A 20,374-nucleotide genomic window follows, 5' to 3' on the forward strand; every position below is an offset into this window, starting at 1 on the left:
TGGTGTGGCGAACAACTTGGTGACCGGTGCCCACCTGTACCCCGGAGGAGCGAGACCCACGCGACCCCTTCCTCCACCACGGGGTTTTTGGACGTACGCGTGCCGCAGGCGTGGTGGGCAGGGGGCGGGAACCTGGGCGCGTGCGTGGCTGCTTCTGCAGTGCCTTGGTGGGTGTCTTGGAGAAAGAGCATGGCCTCAAGCAAAAAGATTGACCTTCATCGTTTACTGAAAATGTCCAGAAAAACCTGAGGACGGAAAATATTTGACCTTGGAATAAACTAAGGTTACCTTTAAAAATGATCTGGTTGCTGACGGCGAAAAGCCACAAGGACCCTACAGGAACACAGGGAATGGGAATTATAAAGTGGAACATTCAACTTCACCTTCTGAGAATAACCTAAATTTTGGTGTTAATTTTATTTGCCACAGCCTGTTAAACAGTGGCATGGCCTGTTGAATATAATTTACGTAACTGTTTTGTTTAAACTCTTTTTAACGTATTTTTTTTACAGGCCGGACAAGCATTTAGAAAGTTTCTTCCACTGTTTGACCGGGTATTGGTCGAAAGAAGTGCAGCCGAAACTGTAACCAAAGGAGGCATTATGCTTCCAGAAAAATCTCAAGGAAAAGTATTGCAAGCAACAGTAGTAGCTGTGGGATCAGGCTCTAAAGGAAAGGTAAATGGGCTACAATGTGGAACTAATACTTTTGAGTGAAGTGGGAGAAAAAGAAATACTAAATTCCGGGTTATTAAAAGTAGCTTTTTAAGAATCTCATTGTTTTCTAGGTAATTTCTTAGTTCACCTCTAACTTCAATGAAAGCGATTGTAAAATAATCATTTGCTTGTTTTATGTGATGAAATAGCTATTTGATACGTTAGTTCTGACCCTTCCAGTTTTTGACTAGACAAAAGGTTATGCCTCAAAATAAATCACTGGGTTTTTTAAGAATTAAGAAAAAATTAACTTCTAACACTGAAATTACTCCAGTCATTGGGACCTTGATTGGCAGACCTGTGAAAGGAGCAGGTTGACTCTATCCTCATAGATTTTCTCCAGTTAACTGTGTAGACCTCGGCCCTTTAAAAGTGTTGGACAAGATTCGCAGCAAATGCTTTTATGTATTTTGGACTCAGATATGGTAACCACATTGTTCCAGTCTCCTCAGAGTTCTATAAGGAACTGTCCTGAAGTTAGGAATAGGATGGCTTTCTGAAGTGGCAACTCTGCTTTATTCCTTTTACCCAGATGTGTGTACTTTGGTGGAAAGGAAATTACCAAATAAGTATGTGCTAAGTGTACAAGACTAGTTTTAAACTTTTGTTGGAAGACGAAAAACATGATCACTTTGTATGGTAAAAACTGCTTTACAGGGTTCTGTGCCCAATACTGCGAAAAAGTAAAAAACTCCTTTATTTCACATAGTCCATAGGTTATGTTAATATTTAACAATTATAAAGTTCAGTTTGGTTAGTTAAAGTTCACTTTTCCAATAAAACTCTCCTTGGGCTTTTACCCTGAAGTCAGGTTTTAGTTGAAGTGTATTCCTTATTGCAAATTACAATTTTAAAGCAACAAAGTTTTTGTTGGGAAAAGCCACAATTCTAGTATAAAGTTGCCACCAGTTACCTTTTAACATACTGGATTTGAGTGAATGCCTTTCATTAATTGTGATTTAATAGTGATTTAAAAAGTTAACTTAAGTGAACTAGTTGCTGATGAACATCTTTTTTATCTTAAGGGTGGAGAGATTCAGCCGGTTAGTGTGAAAGTTGGGGATAAAGTTCTTCTCCCAGAGTATGGAGGCACCAAAGTAGTTCTAGATGACAAGGTATGCAAACTTAATAGTTCTAAAAAGAAGTTGTTAAGTATTTGCTTTTACCTGTCTTAACTAATAGTTTCTCTATTTGCAGGATTATTTCTTATTTAGAGATGGTGACATTCTTGGAAAGTATGTAGACTGAAACAAATCATTATTGAAGTGGCATCGTGTGAAGCTACCTATTCCACTGAAGTTCTGAAATCTTTCATCATGTAAATAATTTCCATGTCTCTTTTATAATAAACTGATGATAATCTAATAACATCCACTGTCTTGAAAATTTAGTTTCCCTGTACTTGTGTGAACATTTCCAAATAAATAATGTAAATGAATGGTTACTCTTTATTTATTAACTTAAGGTGGTTTTAGAGTTCTCCAGTTTAAGCTTTTTTCAAGGAGTCTGTAGAGAATTCTGAGAAAGGAGGTTTTTCTAGGTGGATGAATTTTCATGTTTAATTTGAATTTAACTTTACTACATAGCTGTTTCATATGATACAAAACTATGGATTTATACTTAAAAAAATTCTGGTTCAAGTATAACAAACTTGTAGTGAAGTACAGTCTTCAGTTGTTGAATCTAGTGTTTGGGAGTTTTTTTATTTTTATTTTTTGTAGTTGTCAATGGACCTTTATTTTATTTATTTATGTGTGGTGCTGAGAATCGAACCCAGTGCCTCTCTACCACCCAAGCCTCATGTTTGGGGGTTCTTTTAAGTTTTTTACTGAGAAAAATTTTATTTCCTGAATATTTCCAGTTTTCAAAACAACACTCCTACATCATTTGTTTGGCAAAAGCAAGGTAGGAACTTTTCGACGGTAAATAGCTAACACTTCCATTACATTTTGAGGTGCTTTGCATATATTGATGTAATCTTTAAATACCCTGATGAGCTAGGCTCAGTTTTCACCTTGCAGATGAGGAAGCTGAAGCACAAGAGTTAAGTAATAACAGAGGACATGCAGTGGGAAGTAGCAAAGCCAGGATTTAGACTTCAAGATGGTATTTAAAATTTGATCCTTTGGCTTATGCTACCTCAGCTATTTCTGAGGACTTGGAACACATTTGAATTAATTCTGGTGATCAACACTGGTATGGGGAGCAGGTAGTTTGGTACTTATGTATGTAGTATACCATTTGTTGAATATAACAGAAGGAAACATTTTCACTGAAGGGGTAAATAGCTTTTACCCCTTAGATTATAGATTATAGATATAGATAATAGATTATAATAATAGATCTATTATTCAAACCCATCCTAGAATTAACAGCTAAACAACTTAGCTACCAGCTATTTCTATCCTTATAGTTTTAGTACTAAATTTTATTTTTGGTACCAGAGATTAAACCCAAAGGCACTTAAACACTGAGCCACATTGCAGTCACTGAGTTGCTGAAGGTGGCTTTGATCCTCCTACCTCAACCTCCCAGACTGCTGGAATTACAGGCATTTGCCACTGCACCCAGCAGTATGTTCAAGTTTTAGTTATTAAAGTAGTATGTGCTAATTAATATGTGTATATGTATGTGTTGTCTTTGGTATACTAAGGCTTAATTTGTCTTTTGTACTTGGTACTGGAGGATTGAACCGAGGGGTGCTTTATCACTGACCTACATCCCCAGCCCTTTTTATTTTAAGATCTTGCGAAGTTTCCCAGGCTGGTCCTCTGACTTGCTATCCTCAGGTCTCACCTCCCAAGTCACTGAGATTACAGGTGTCCAATGCACCTGGCTACTAAGGTTTTTATTTTTGTCAAATTTAGAAATAGGCTTTTTGGGCGTGGTGGCTTATGTAGTAATCTCAGCAGCTCAGGACGCAAAGGCAGGAGGATTGAAATTTAAATCCAGACTCAGAACTTGGCAAGACCCTATCAAAAACAAGAAAAAACTATATATTTATGTATGTATAAAGGGCTGGGAATGTGGCTCAGTGGTTAGGCACCCCTGGGTTCAATTCCAGTACCAATGAAAAAAAAAATTCCTTTCAATATTCAAATGGATCATCAATTTCATACTGTGCCTCAGGCTATATGATAGTTTACATGTCATAACTTTGTAAGCCCAGGTTTTAAACCTTCACCGGTTTACTTGTTTACCTTCATTATTATTTTCCTTTTGAGCAAAAGTTGAAAAACAACACACTGGTCTGAACATGCAGTTCCATATTCCCAATTCCTTAAATTTCTTAAGGCAAAGTTCTTTTCCCTATTTTAATCAATATTATCTCATTTATTCAGCAGTTCTGCTAGGCAAGCATCACAATAGAACTACTTAAATGTTACAAAAATGATCTCCTGATTTAGTAGGTTTGGATGGGGCTTTGACATTTTAAGTAAAGGATGAATCAGGGTTTGAAAACTTGAACCTCAAAACTCATTTATTGGGTAGTTGGAAAGTGGTATTGTAGAAATGGGAAAGCCATGGCCTTGAGCAAGTGTCCTAGATTCTTTGTGATAGGCTGTGCTGTCTTGTTTTAAAACAGGCAAAGCACAGCTTTAGTGAAGGTGAAAGTAACACTCTAGAGTCAGCCAAGGGGGAGAGAGGCTCAAGGCCTCTTTGTAATAAGTGTTTTTCCTCTAGTTTATCATTTTGACTTTTTCTGCTTTGGATGTACAGGAAGTCATTTTGATATATTTGAATTAATAGCCTTTTTGGCTTCTGGGTATTACTTCAAATTCTGAAGAGTCTACTACCTAAAGTTTCTTTTCATTGTTTCTTGAGGTTGTTTTTCAAGTTTTTCTTTTTTTCTTTTGTTGTTAATGTGGAGTGAACTCAGGAGCACTCTACTACTGAACTATATCTCCAGCCCTTTAATTTTTTTATTTTGAGCTGGTCTCACTAATTTGCCTAGGTTGGCCTCAAACTTGAAATCCTCCTGCCTCAGCCTCCTGAGCTGCTGGGATTATAGGTGTGTGCCACCAGGCCCATCTTGAGTGTTTTGTTGTTTTTTTATATTTTGATCTTGGCTGTATCTGGAGATTTTCCTATTAAAAGATACAGGGAAGGGATCAAACTGCTTTGCTCTTACACATTAAACCTACTTCTACAAACATGTAAAATTGAAGCCTTTTTGTGGTGGTGCACATCTGTAATCCCAGGGGCTCAGGAGGATCACAAGTTCAAGATTAGCCCCAGCAATTGATTGAGACTCTATGCAACTTAGTAAGAACCTGTATGAAAATAAGAGGTTGGGGATGTAGCTCAGTGGTAAAGTGCCTCCAGGTTTAATCCCTAGTATCCAAGTCATGCAAAATTTCATCTCATTTAACCTTAAGATAATAACTTGGAAAAACATCAATGGGCATTGTCTGGCTTGTGTGTCACTTCAAAAAGACCAGTATGTTAATGGTATTTAAAAGTCATTATTTAATCACGCAAAGAATTGTTCTAGGCAGTGGGAATTCAAGGACATTAGAAGAAGCACACAGTAAACAAATTATAGCATGTTTTTCATATCAAGAAACTGGAAAAGCTGCTTAATGAGCAACATAGGTGACCTGTTCAAAGGATAATACTGTGACGTTTTCTGATTACATACAACCTCCTGAAAGCTAAACTATTACATTACCTATTGCATGAAAATTTACCCAGTCTTAATGGCTTTAAACAGCAATAAACATTTCACACTGTATGTATAAGTCAGATATTGGGAGCAACTTAGGATGGTCACAGTTTGGGGGTCTTATGAGGCTGCCATTACCTGAAGGCTTCACTTGGGCTAAAGGATAGTTTGAAAATGCATTCGTGCCAGCAAGTTGATGTTTTTGGCAGAAGCCCTCAATTTCTCACTATATGGACCCCTGATAAGTCTGCTTGACTGTCTTCACACTTGGCAGCCATGATCATAGGGCAAGAGACCAAGGGAGAAGTCCACTGTCTCGTAACACCAAAAGTCACATCATTTCCACAATATCCTATTGACTTTTCAGATCAGCCCTATTTGATGTGAAAGAATCACAGAGCGCAGTAGGTAGAGTGCTTGCCTCGCCAGCACAAAGCCCTGGGTTCAATCCCCAGCACCGCAAAAAAAAAAAAAAAAATCACAGAAGTGTGTAAATACCAGAAGACGACAATCACTGGAGTCCAACATCTGTAACCACCAATTTGATTAAATATCTGGAATGTTGCTAAGAGAGAAGTCTTGAGAGTTCAGTATCTCATTTGCAGTTAACTAAACTCCAAATCCCCCCAAATTTAACTGTGATAATGTTCAACTAATTTGTTGAAGATGCATAAAATCATAAATGACACTATTTTGTTCAACAGTGAACATATATTACTATGCTTTTCTGTTGCTTCAACTTACTCAGCCTGCAATGAAATTTCCTGTATCTCATGTAAATGCTACCATACTTTAAAGCCTATTTCAGCTACTTCATGTATTGTTCACTGTCTACTATGCTTGGTCTGTCTTCCTTCAAGCAGGGTTCCTGCTACAGTCCCAGACTTGGCAATGCCCAGTAGCAGAAAAAAGGAACCATCCTCTCTTGGCATCTCTTCATTTTGAAAAGAAGAAAACCTTTTCCCAAGTGCTCCATCAGACATCTTTAACATCTCTTTAGGATTAAATGGAGTCAGATGCCTACCCCATAACTAATCATTGGTTTAAGCTAATAGGGATTTATCCCTCACTTAGAGATGAGATTTACCTTTCCTTGGTCACAGGAACAAATAGACCTGGAGCAAGATCCAAGTCTGTTTGCAAAGAGACTGCAAAAATGGAAGAGGTAATGACTAGGCAACCAACAGGAGCTGTTACACACTGAAGGCATTCTCCCTTGTAGTATAGTAATCTACATATTGCCTTTAATGTCTTGCAGGAAAGTTACAGCATCTTAAACATTCATGTTTCTCACCGTCTTACCCTGTACCTTGCATATGTTACTTGTTCACTTTTTTATAGTTCTGTGCCTCACAATGAAACACAACTGCATACAAAACAGTGGTCCTATAAAATTATATTGTTTAGTGACCTCATAGCCATTTTAGTTCATGCAAGTATACTACGATGTTCAGTCAATGACAAAATTGCCTAATGATGCATTTCTCAGAATGTGTTTCTGTTAAATAAGACAGGAGTGTACTTTGATTTAAAAATTACCCAAAGTCACCAGGTGTGGGGGGCACATTCCTATAATGGCAGCTACTCCAGAGGTTGAGGCAGGAGAACTGCAAGTTCATGGGCAACCTAGGAAATTTAGTGAGACCCTGTCTTAAAATAAATTTTTTTAAAAAACTTAGAGGCATAGCACTCCTGGGTTTAATCCCCAGTATCTCTCACACATAAATGCACACACACTTCCCCAAATGAATTTCATACTAGATATTTTGGAGATAATGATATTTTAGATTTATAAAATATTTTCTTCAAGAGACTTCTAAAACTTTTTAATTTTAATTTTGCTTTCATGGTGTAAGGAAACCCACGAAAACCATGCCGGACACGGGAAATCACATAAGGGAGTTTATTAAGCAAACAGAGTGTCTCCCTGCAGGGTAAGAGAGAAAATGAGAGGGAACAAGAAAGGGCGCATGCAAGAAAGTGTGAAAGCGAGGAGGATAGAGAAAGTGAGGAGGAGAGAAAGATGGTGGGGTGGCTACAGTAAAGCAATTGAATTCCACCAGGCTAACAGGGGACCAGTATCAGAGAAGGATACTTGCAAGCTGACTGATGAACCAATAGCTAGCTAGGATGTTCACAGACTGACAGTAGTTTGGAGGCAGGGAAATGGCTGCAATGGAAAGGGTGGGGAGAGAAGCTTTCTACATTACACATGGTCTGTGCAGTAGAGGAAAAGAACTGTAAAATCTCATTATATATTAAGAAATTTTTAATTGATAACCTCGTTTGAAGTCTTATAGTCAATAGGCAAGTGAATCTAGATTGTCTGAATCCCAGCCCAGAGCTATGTCCATTGGTTTACATTGCCTTTTACTGAAATATTCAAGTAACCTCCTTGACCCGAAATATTCTAGTAACCCTTCACTACATCTGTGATTACTGATTAAGCACTTTTTACTGGTGGTGCTTGGGATCAAATCCAGGGCCTTGTACATGCTTAGGTAAGCACTGAAGCACAGATATGTCCCTGGCCTATGACTAAGCTCATTTTAAAATTTTCTTTTCCCTTTCACCCCCAATATTTTCTTGTTTGGAGATCATAATCTGCAGGCTAACAGAGGAATGAAAATGTGAAGGTTGTGAAGTAGAAACATATCAGCCCTAAAGAACAAGGTCAGGGTTGACTTCATCATGCAAATTTATTGGGCTTTCAAAGAGAATGGGGTGAGCATTTTTTTCCTGAGTTTAACATTTTACTTATCCATTTTAGGTCAGGGTTGACATCATCATGCAAATTTATTGGACTTTCAAAGAGAATGGGATGAGCATTTTTTCCTGAGTTTAACTTTTTTTTTTTTTTTTTTTGGCGGTACTGGGGATTGAACCCAGGGCCTTGTGCTTGCAAGGCAAACACTCTACCAACTGAGCTATATCCCCAGCCCTGAGGATCATTTTACTCATCCATTTTTAACTTTCTTCTTTTAAACAAGATGTGCTGAAACTATTTAGCAAATCTGGAAGTAAAAGAACATTAAAATGATTCCCTTCGACTACAGGTAACTGCCATTTACACTCAGGAAAATTACCACACAATCTGGAAAATTTTATCCTTTGAGCGAAGTGGAGTTGTCTATAGACCAAGAGACCTATCTAGAACTCTACCTTCTCACAGATCCTTCCTCTCATCTCTGAGAGAGAAGTAATATTTGAATGCCATTTGCCCTAGACTCTCCTGCACTTAGTGTTAAGAACTGCAGATCTTTCTTATTGATTTTCAAGAGCTGTTTATATAATAAAATCCTTCATAACAAAAAAAAAAGGAACCTATCTGCATATTTCCAGTGCTAGACTCTAAATAACATGGTGAAAGATTTGCCTTTTCATACTTGTACCTCAATGCCTACCACGTAGTGGACCCTTATTTTCTTTTTTGCAATACTGGGGATTGAACTCAGGTCCTTTGCATGCTGGGCAAGTGCTCTACCATCCCCAATCCTTAATAAAGATTTATTGAATGACTAATTTTTTTGTGTGTGGGGGGAGTACTTGCGATTTAACCCAGGGGCGCTTAACCACTGAATCACATCCCCAGCTCTTTATTTTTTGAGACAGGACCTTGCTCAGTTGCTCAGGGCCTCACTAAATTGCTGAGGTTGGTCCTGAACTTGCAATCCTCCTGCCTCAGACTCTGGAGTCTCAGGGATTACAGACATGTACCATGATGCCTGGCAAATCTTTTAACATCTAGGAACTAGTGGTAGGCAGACAGAATTAAATCATAACTCTTTTAAGAGTTAACAGTCTGCCTGGTTTGATGGCACACACTGTAATTCCAGCTATTCAGGAGGCTGAGGAAGGAAGATCTCAAGTTTGAGGGCCCTCAAACTTAACCAGACACTGTCTCAAAAAAAAAAAAAAAAAAAAAAAAGGCAGATGGGTGCTTAAGACATAGCTCAGTGCTTGCATGAGGCCCTGGGTTTAATCTCAAATGGAGAAAAGAAAAAAAGTTAACTAGTTTACAGTTTTGTTTTTTTGTTTTTTTTTTGTACTGGGGATTGAACCCAGGAGGGGCTTTACCACTTAACTACATCCCCAGTCCTTTTTAATCTTAAGACAGTGTCTCTAAATTTTTTAGGGCCTCTGTAAATTGCTAAGACTAGAACTTGTCATCTTCCTGCCTCAGCTTCCCCAGTTGCTGGGATTACAGGCCTGTTCCACCATGCCCAGCCAGTCTATATCTTCCAAAAAGAATCTTACTTATATGTACACCAACTTCCTGCTATCAAACTCTTCTAAACCATGTTCCAAGTCACTGACAATTATTCAGTTTCAGACCCAAATAAGAACCTCTTCTCTGCTTTCATCTTTGGAGGCTATTGAGTGGACCTCTCTCAGCAGTCTCAAGACACCTTTATTTAGGGACATGATGTTTTCATGAAATCATGCCACTGTATGCATTCTGCTCTGAACTCTTCCCATCTGGTATAAAGGCCATCAAGGCCTTCCTCATTCAGATCATAGATTTTAAGTCTTTTTATCAGGAGTTTTTTTTTTTTTTTTTTTAACTTAAGCCAACACAACACTTAAAAATTCGGAATCCTGGAAGATGTAAAAATTCCACTCTCTGCCAAGGACTACTCTTTTCCTTCTGCTTCCGACTTTCAAAAACGCAGACTACTTCTAAGTATGCTTAACGCACAATACCAGCAGTCCACTTCTCATAAAGGGCATCTGCGTCTTTTATCTACGCAAACTTGTCACTGAAAAGGTCCTTGACTTTGTAGACAGCAGGTGCAAGAAATATTTAATAGTCAAACTCTTAGTCTAATATCAGACTGGGTCGATTTCATGCAGATTCCATATTATCTTTCCCAGACTGGTCCGTTTTCTACTTTGCTTCCCTTAGGCGGGTTTTGGAGAATTATGCTTCTCTAAATATTTGCTTGCACGAGGGTTTACCGAAACGGTCGCCATTGCGTAAACTCTGCCCTTGCAAGGTAATTAACAAGAGCTCAAGGGGAGGCACCCAAGTGTGACGCAGGCCGTGCACACTGCCACAGCGGTCATCCTCGGTCACCATCCTCGGAGTCAGCTCGAGGACCTCTCCAAACCGCTTGTAACCCCCAGCTCTTCTGTCAATTTTTCTTCCAAGTCGCCACCGGAACCTCGCCGGCTCTTCCTTCGTTTGACCCTTCCCTCCCTCCTTCCCTCCCTCGGCCTAGCCCGCCCTACCTCAGACTCCTCCCTGTCTTCCCGTCCTGCCCCGCGCGGCCTACGGCTGTTCCGCAGAGTGCCGCTCCTCCCCAGAGCCCCAACCAAGAGTGCCTCTGTGCCCCGCCCCCCGCGCGGCAGCCGTCCCCTACATCCGGGTACCAACTCCAGCCGCCCAGACTCTGGCACTATGGTCATGGCGGAGGGGACGGCAGTGCTGAGGAGGAACAGGCCGGGCACTAAGGCACAGGTACCATCTCCACACCTTTTTTGCCGGGGGTCTCGCGGTACCCAACAGTGCCGCGCTTGCAAGCAGGCAGCCGCTGAGGAAAGCTTGGGCCCGGGCGGCAGGCGGGCGGGCGGGGGCACTGGTGCCCGGCCTGCTCTTCCGGAGCCGCAGCCCCTCTGTCTGGCTGAGGCGGCAGCGGCCACCCTCAAGGCCTGCAGAGCTCAGAATGAGTCGGGGCCTGAGGAGCGTGGGGGTTGCGGGAGTGCCTGCCGCGGCCCCAGACTGTAAGCCTGTCCGCGGCGACTGCAGGTTTTCGTTTCGCGGGTGAGCGCCAGCTGATTGGCGCCGAAGGGGCGCGGCCAGCCAGGTGGAGACCTTGGGGTTTTCCTAGGGTCGGGGCCGGCGGGGAGGTAGGGGGTGCTAACACAGCCTCCCTCCTCCCGGCTTCCATTGCCTACTTGCCTTGTGACGTACCTGCCTGTCGGCTCCCATCCAGCTTGTCTAGCCGGATGCGGGTGGCGATAATTTATCCTCCTCCTGTTGTTTGCCTTTGACCACCACTCCCTCTGCGTCCCTGCAGCTGTTTTCTGGTCCAGCAAGTTTTCATCACCAAGTTGCGACTTGTTAGATATCATTCCTTATGAATTTCCTTGTTAATATGTGTGAAGCATAGTCAGGGAATAAACTGATTATAATCTCATCAACTTTTTATAACTATTTGGGGTGAGCCGGTGCTTATTTAGGTATTGCTTCTTAGGGTTTGCAAAAGATGGGATCCTTCAACTTAAAAAAAAAAAAAATCGAACTGGTATTCAGACTTGATCACTATCCCACCCAAAATGGCTTGCCATAAAATAGATGCACTAAAGTCTGAAGAGATGTGTTTAAAATGTAATTTTAAAGAAAAGTGATGCGTGAGAAAAGAAAACAATCATGGAGCTGTTATGTTTATGAAAATAGATTTTAATTTCTTGTACAAAATTGTGGAAAAGAGATGTATCAGAGGGAGTTTATGTATCTAGACATCTTTCCAGATCCATTACAGATAAGGAAGCTGAAGCCTAGGAGAACAATCCACTGGACTTGCTTAAAGTTATCCAGTCTCCTGAATGTTAATTCACTAGTGACTTTAACAAGTTGCTTGTGCTACTACTGCATGTTAGAGAATTGTTTTGAAAAGTCTTAGTACACATTTTAAGTTGGCAGTTACTTCTACTGGCAGTTTTGTTTTCTTACTACTTGAAATATGTATATTCTGTATGCTTTCTTTTACCATTTATAAACTTTTCTTTCCTTTCCTTTTAAATGGATCTTTCCCCAGATAACTTTTTTTATTCTGTGGCAACATTGTTTCTAATTCTTAAGTGATCAAGTGTCCTTTTTTTTTTTTTTTTTTTTTTTTGGTGGTGGGATGGGAACCACGGGCCTATTTTAAGCAAAAGCTCTGTCACAGAGAGCTATACCCCAGCCAAAAGTCCTTTTAAATTTTGAAAATTTATTTTAAACAAATACTGTAAAATATCCATTTGCTATGTTGTTATAAGAAATCTCCTTTTCCTTTTTCCACATTGTCATAAATTAAGGCTAAGTAAAAGGTAGCAGGATTAAAAGAGAAAAAAAAAAAACTTTATCAGCATTCCTATCTTGTTTGTTACATGAATTTCCTTCAATGAATAGGTCTATTCCAAAATGACCTATTTAAAACTATATTAAAACTATAATAAAAAGTGTAGGTGGTGTATCTTTCTACTTTTTTTTTTTTTTAAGTTGGTTAGACTGGAATGTAGGCACATAGTTGGTTTTCAATAAATGTTAACAATTAGATGAGAAAAAAATTTCCCCCTTACCAGGGATTGAACCCAGAAGTGCTTAACCACTGAGCCACATCTTCAGCCTTTTTATTTTTTGAGATAGGGTCTCACTAAGTTGTGGAGTCTTGCTTTGCTCCTCCTGCCTCAGCCGCCTGAGCCCCTGGGATTACAGGCATGCACCACCGTACCCAGCAGATGAGAACATTTTTAAGCTGGATTTTTGGTATCTCATAACATGTCTAAAATATATCACAATTACGTTGCAAAACTTTTCATTCCCAGTGAACTCTTCAACATCTTTTCTAAATAGTATTACTATGTATACTCAATATATTTTTATTCTAATTGGTCACATTTATATTTTTTAAAACAAAATAGTCTACATTTTTATTATTGTTTTGTGTATTATTTATTATTTTTAGTGGTGCTGGGGATTGAACCCAGGACCTCTCACATGCTGGGAAAGTGCTCTTATTATTGAGCTGCATCCCAGCCCCAATCTTTCTAATTTTTTAAATGAAAGAATAAGCAAAGCATATTGATAGAAACTTTTTTTTTTTTTTTTTTTGCAGTGCTGGGGCTTGAACCCAGGGCCTTGTGCTTGCAAGGCAACCACTCTACCAACTGAGCTATATCCCCAGTCCAGAAACATTTTTAAGTGTGAGTTATATAGGAAGAATTTTAAAACTGCTTTTTAATATTTAGATAATGTATAATAAAAGGCATCTGGGAACAAGTTCGAAAAGATTATTTTATTTATTGACATTTTCCCTTAATAAATTTAGTTCAATATTTTCTTTCAGATTGGGCAACTATGAAAACTTAAACATTGGTGAAATGTTTAAGACAATTAAAAAGATATAACCATCACCTAACCTCAGAATATGATGTTGCTAATATAGCTAAGTCCCTCGGGTCACATTTTCCTGTTTTCTACTCCTCCCACCCACCCAGAAATGGTGATTTCTTTATACTTTTACTCTACATGCATTATATTTATAAATATACCTTGCATTTTTGTAAACTTTTATTCATATGGTATCATACACTGTATATTCTTCCAGTTGTGCTTTATTTTTTCTTGTTCAATGTTTTGAAGACTTGCCTGTGATGGTTGATTCAAATTTATGGAACATTGATTCACATTTATGAAATATTATTACCTTTTACCCATCCTGTTTTACCCCAGAGACTTTTTTATTGAAGACCAACTATGTTCAAGCATTGCATTACTTATGAAGGATGCATAAGTACACTTTGCTGGAAAATCAGTCAGATGGAAAGGAATTTAATCACTCATCTGAGTTCACAGACATTCCCCTATTTATAGAGGATTTAGAAACAGTACCAGGTCTTTCACAAAAGTATCCCCCTTAAAAGAAGTCATTTGGCCAAGGGCTAGCACCCGCCTACAATCCTAGTTACTTGGGAGACTGAAGAAGGACAATCCCAAGTTCAAGGCCATCCTCAGCAATTTAGTGAATCTTGTCTCGAAATGAAAAATTAAAAGGGCTAGGGATATAGTTCAGTGGTTGAAATTCCCCAGTCCCCAAAACCAGCAAAGTAGTAATCTTTTGGATACACACAGCCTGGGGATCCAACTGGGATCTAACCCATAGGCATGTCTAGTGCTTCTACCATTGACCTGTACCACCAACTGGATAACTACTTGTTTCTTTGGGGTTTTTTTTTTTTTTTTTGGTACCAGGTATTAAACCCAAGGTTTCTTAACCATTGAGGCACATCCCCAGACCTTCTTATTTATTTATTTATTTATTTATTTATTTATTTATTTATTTTGACGTGGTATTTGCTCTTTTTTAAAATTTTTTTTAGTTGTTGATGGACCTTTATTTTGTTTATTATTTTTATGTGGTGCTAAGGATCGAACCCAGTGTCTCGCACATGTTAGGCAAGTGCTCTACCACTGAGCTACAACCCCCCCTTATTTATTTATTTTGAGACAGGATCTTCCTAAATTGCTTAGGGCCTTGCTAAGTTGCTGAGGCTGGTTTGAACTTGTGAGCCTCCTGCCTCAGCCTCCTGAGCTTCTGGAATTAGAGGCATGCACCACCATGCCCAGCTGAATGACTTCTTTTTGTTGGAACTTGTTTCTATTAAGCAATTTAAAACTATTTGGAATTGGAATAATAATTTATAATATCTTTCTAAAATAACACTTATGTAGTCATAAATTAACTACTGATGCTAACTTTAGATAAAAAACTGTTCTAGTTTTTTGATGCCTGGAGACTTTTTTTAGTGTAACTTTTTTAGAGGTGTTTACCCATCATCAGCAAAAAAGTGATACACTTATCTCCCCAGTTAAGTTATACATGAAAGGTTAATTGGAACCAACTTTGAGAGATTTGTGCTTGAAAAAAAATGTGATTTGTAGTTTAATTAAATAAAATCTTGGTGTTCACTTAAAAACATTGACTAAAAATTTTTAACTTTTTTCTGATAATCATATTGTAAAGGCTTTTCTTCCTTTCTAGTGTAAGCTTTGGATTTTTATTCAGAATCAAAGTTATTAATAATAATATCCTCTGTAACTTTGTGTATGTTTTAACTATGAATTTATTTTTATAGGATTTCTATAATTGGCCTGATGAGTCATTTGATGAAATGGACAGTACACTTGCTGTTCAGCAGGTAATAAAAAGTTTCTTTTACAACTCTGATAACCTAAATATTTTACTTCTTCAACATAGTTTAGAATTTTTTTTTTTTTAAAAACAGCTAAATCAGATTCCACTGAGTTAATGAAATGCCCATTTAAAATTTTAATCAAGCCTCATTTTGTTTTAAGATGGTATGTTAAACTATAGTCAGTCTTAAATACATTTTTTTTTTGGTACTGGGGATTGAACCCCTTGCAAGCACTTTCAACTGAGCTATAGCCCTAGCCCTTTAAATAAATTTTTAATATCTGTTATACACCAGACTAGAGTACTAAATTCAATTTTATAATGAAATTAACTCAAAATTAATTGAATGATTAATTTGAATAACAGGTAATTAAATAGAAGTAGCATGCTCATTTGGTGAGTAAACCCTTGATAACATGTTTCTAAGATTTACATTTTCATGTTAGTTATCATTAGTTCTTAAGCTTTATCCCCATCCAGTATATGTGAGGGCTAAGATGCTTCCCTTTGGGTTGTTGCCACTGTCAGATAACTCACCATGACAGTGATTCTCAAGGGGCTAGGCTTTTGTAGTAATTTTGGTTTGAAAGTTTTTTTATGTTGAGTAACATCTGGAGTTTGGGAAAAACTGTAGTATTCAGAGCTAATTGTTAAAGATTGCATTAAGGGTTTAATAAAAGAGTGACAGAAATTGAGGTATAATAGGGGTTGCAGGGTGTAGTTCAGTGGTGGAGCATGTACAAGACCCTGGGTTTGATTCTTAGTGCCACAAAAAAAATAAAAAATAAAAAAAAAAGAAGGTTAAAATAACAAAAACAAAAGCAATAAATTGGGATATACTAGTATCTCAGTTATTGCTTAAACTATATTTTAATTTTTATTTGTTTTTAGCTGTGCTAAGAATTGAACCCAGGCCCTCATGCATTCAAGGCACCCTCTCTACCACTGAGCTGTATTCCCAAGCCCCTAGAAGTGCTTTTTCCATTCCTGAACCAGGATTTGTATTGACTACTCTCTCAGCACCATAGTATTTATTTTGGGGCTTCATATCAAGCCTGAAATTCTTTTTCTTGCAGGGAGAATTACTGGGGATAGAACTCAGGGTCACTTACCCACATCCCCAGCCCTTTTTATTTTTTATTTTGAAACAAGGTCTTGTTGAGTTGCTTGTGATCATCCTACCTCAGCCTCCTGAATCTCTCAGATTACAGGTGTGCACCTCCACACCTGACTTTCTGCATTGAGTTCTGTTTAGGGGTTACTGGAGTAATGCTTTGAATTCTGGTTGTGCTTAGATTTTCTTGCAATATACTTTTCAAAAACTTTAAATAGCAGAACCAGATGAATTTAATCCAGATTTTATAGTTTCATTCAGTGGGAGTGAAAGATTGTTTATTCCATTTTCTCCCCAACTGGAAATAATAAAGTACTTTTCTGTGTATGTGTGTATGTGTGTGATGGTGATTGACTCCAGGGCCTAGCACATACTAGGCAAGTGCTCTATCATGCCACACCCTTATCCCTTTTTATTTTTTTATTTTGAGATAAGGTCCAGGCTGACCTTACACTTGTGATTCTCCTGCCTCAGCCTCCCAGGTAACTGGGATTATAGGCATGTGCCAGTGTGCTCAGCTGTTTTTGGTTTTATTTCTAAAATGAAGATTTCTTCTTGTTCCCTTTTATATTTTTATATATGTTGGCATTATTAAAAAGACTCTAGATTTCTTTCTTTTTTTTTTTTTTTTTTTTTTGCGGTGCTGGGGATTGAACCCAGGGCCTTGTGCTTGCAAGGCAAACCACTCTACCAACTTGGCTATATCCCCAGCCCCGACTCTAGATTTCTTAGAGTTAGGCAACTTGCAATACCCTTTAATAACAAAATTTAAAATAACTAAATTCAGTTTCTAAATATATAAAGAATTAAAATTAATTATGAGCAAACCATTTGACAGAGAACATGAAACCCTCCTGCCTTAGCCTCACAAATAGCTGGGGACTACAGTTGTGTGTCACTACATCCAGCAAGAGAATATATTTTTGTGTGCCTAACATTGATTTGGAATCACCAAGGAATGCAAAAGAATCAGGGTGTATACTCTGTTTTTGATAAATTTTGTCCTTTTTATCACTCTGTGGCTTTAACATTTCAAACCATTATTTATCTTTGACCTCAGGTAATGTGGTTTAAGTCAGTGAACATTAGTGAAATGCTTTCTCTGTTTTAGGTGCTAATACCAAAATTCAAAAAACCCTTAAGTCTCTGTATTCATGGTCTCAACTATTTGTTGGAGACATAAGAAAATGAGTGCCATTTTTTTGTGAAATAAATGCTAGTAAGAGTTCTGTAGAAGGTATAGTGGGAGCAGGAAAGATAACAATGAATAGACAGATTGCTAATTTAGATATGCAAAAGACACATGTCATAAATCAGATAATTCTATGTAGACTAGAATTCAGGAATACTTTAGAGAAATTGTGGGTTTTGTTCCAAATCACCACATTAAAGATACTGCAATAAAGCAAGTCATGAATTTTTCTGTTTCCAGTGCATATGAAAGTTATGTTTATCCTCTATTGTAATTCTAGTAAATGTGCAATAACATGTCTAAAACATAAATGAATATATCTTAATTTTAAAATACTTATTTTTAGTTGGAGGTGTAGATTTAGTAAAGCATGCACTTTGCATGCATGAGGCCCTGAGTTGGATCCCTGGCACTGCAAAAACAAAACAAAAAACCGAATAACTTTATTGCTAAAAATCTAAGCAGTTATCTAAGAGTTTAGTAAGTCTTAATCTTTTAAGAGTTGGAGAAAGCTTTGTTACTTGCAGCAGTGTATTTGATAGCATTTTCTCCCTTTTGGTATCAGAATTGAACCCAAGAGCACTTAACTGCTGAGCTCATCCCCAGCCTTTTCTTTCTTTCTTTCTTTCTTTCTTTCTTTTTTTTTTTTTTTTGCGGTACTGGGGATTGAACCCAGGGCCTTGTGCTTGCAAGGCAAACACTCTACCAACTGAGCTATATCCCCAACCCATCCCCAGCCTTTTCTATTTTTTGAGATAGGGTCTTGCTAAGTTGTATAGGGCCTCACTAAGTTGCTGAGGCTAGCTCTGAATTTCCTGCCTCTGCCTGGGGTTACAAGCATGTGCCACTGCACCTGGCTCTTTGATAGCATATTACACACACTAGAATGTCTTTAAAAATTGAAATCAAGCTGGGTTGGTGGCACACATCTGTAATCCCAGCTGCTTGGGAGGCTGAGGTAGGAGGATCTCAAGTTCAAAACCATACTCAGCAATTTAGCGAGGCCCTATGTAATTCAGCGATACCCTCTTTCAAAATAAGATATGAAAAAGGTTTGGGGTTGTAGCTCAGCCATTAAGCACCCTGGGTTCAGTCCCCTATTACCCCCCCCCCCCCCCCCCAAAAAAAAAAAAGAAAAAAAATCAATCTTTCAAACCCTGCTGCTAAGTTTATATAATATTCTAAATCCATTGTTTTCATTTTAATAGTATTTACAGCATTTTCACTGGATTCCTTCTCAGGAAACCATGGTTTTTGCTTTTCCCTAAGAAGCAACTCCGTCTGTTAAAGTTTAATTGTGAGATTGCAGCAGTTCAGTTACGTATCAAGGCTTTGCATCTAATTCTAATCATCTTGCCATTTCTGTCACATCTGCAGATACATCCTTTGCTGAAGTCTTTAATCTGTAAAAGACATTTGTGAAGGTTGGAATCAACTTCCAATCCCAGTTAATGTTGACATTTTGACTGCCTCCCATAAATCATGAATGTTCTTTTTTAATTTAAATTGTTTATCAAAATGATACATAAAAACCATACAAGTTGTACATTTTTTTTTTCAAGTTAACATGTTAATTGGGTTAATGAATGTTCTTTATACCATCTAGAATGGTAAATCCTTTCCAGAAGGTTTTCAGTTTGTTTTGCTTATATCCATCAGAAAAACTACTATCTATAGCAGCTATAGCCTTACAAAGTATTTTGCAGTACTGGGAATTGAACCCAGGGCCTCATGATAAGCATGTGCTCAATTATTGAGCTACATCCCCTGCCTATCCAGATGGTGCCTTGAAAGTCAAAATTTGATTTTGATCCATGTGCTTCAGAATAAATGTTGTGTATTAGCAGGCATGAAAAAAACATTGATTTCATTATGTATCTCCATCAAAGCTCTTGGGTGACTAGGTACATTGTCAAGAAAAAGTAATATTTTGAAAAGAATCTTTTTTCTGAACAGGAGATCTCAACAGTGGGCTTGTGATATTCTGTAGACTATGTTGTGAACAGATTTTGCCATCATCTAGGCTGTCTTTTTTGAAATGGGATCTCCCTGTGTTGCTGAGACCGACCTTAAACTTGTCATTTTTCTGCCTTAGCATCCTGAATCACTGGGATCACAGGCTTGTACCACTGCACTTGGCTTAAGTATAATTCTTAAGGGTCCTAGGATTTTCAGAATAATTAACTAACATTGGTTTCAACTTGAAGCCACAAACCTTGTTAACCCCTAACATGAGAGGTAGTGTATCCATTGAAGCTTTGAAGACAGGTGTTGACTTGTCTCTAGCTATGAATGTTCTAGATATCATTTTTTTTCTAGTATGAGACTGTTTTGTCTATAGTGAAGTTATGTTATTTAGAGTAGCCACCTTCATCAGTTATCTTAGCTAGATCTGAGTAACTTGCTGCAGCTTCTACACAAACACTTGTTGCTTCACCTTGCCCTTTTAATTCCAGTGTGAGTTTCTTTCCTTAACCCCCATGAACCAACCTCTGTAAGCTTCAAACTTTTGTCCTGCAGCTTCCTCACCTCTTAGTGGGGACACAGGGCACAGTGGCTCATGCCTGTAATCCTAGCAATGTTGTGTGTGGTACTAGAGATTGAAATCAAGGCCTTACATATACTGAACAAATGTTATTCCACTGAGCTACATCATTGACCCTTTTTAAAAATTTGAGACAAGGTCTTGCTAAGTTGCACAGGCTAACTTCAAACTTTCAATCCTCCTGTCTCAGCTCCTGGCACATGCTTGTAATCCCAGCTACTCAGGAGACTGAGGCAGGA

The 20,374-nt window shown here is 38.2% G+C and overlaps 1 protein-coding gene across 4 annotated transcripts in view; it reads left to right on the forward strand.

Moving 5' to 3' along the window:
• LOC306656960 (10 kDa heat shock protein, mitochondrial) overlaps positions 1-20,374 on the forward strand; it is a 37,877-nt gene that overhangs the window by 276 nt on the left and 17,227 nt on the right. Inside the window, exons 2-4 of one of the 4 annotated variants that reach the window (XM_079132600.1) lie at positions 513-677; positions 1,742-1,831; positions 1,914-2,086. In XM_079132600.1, coding sequence (XP_078988726.1) covers positions 513-677; positions 1,742-1,831; positions 1,914-1,964 — 306 coding nt within the window. In that variant the 3' untranslated portion in view covers positions 1,965-2,086. Of the gene's footprint in view, positions 1-512; positions 678-1,741; positions 1,832-1,913; positions 2,087-10,690; positions 10,844-15,225; positions 15,289-20,374 lie in introns of those variants that run through there. The other 3 variants (XM_079132601.1, XM_079132598.1, XM_079132599.1) reach the window with 3 other exon arrangements.

This window comes from Sciurus vulgaris (assembly GCF_902686455.1).
Source record: "Sciurus vulgaris genome assembly, chromosome: 3".
Lineage (NCBI taxonomy): Eukaryota > Metazoa > Chordata > Mammalia > Rodentia > Sciuridae > Sciurus > Sciurus vulgaris.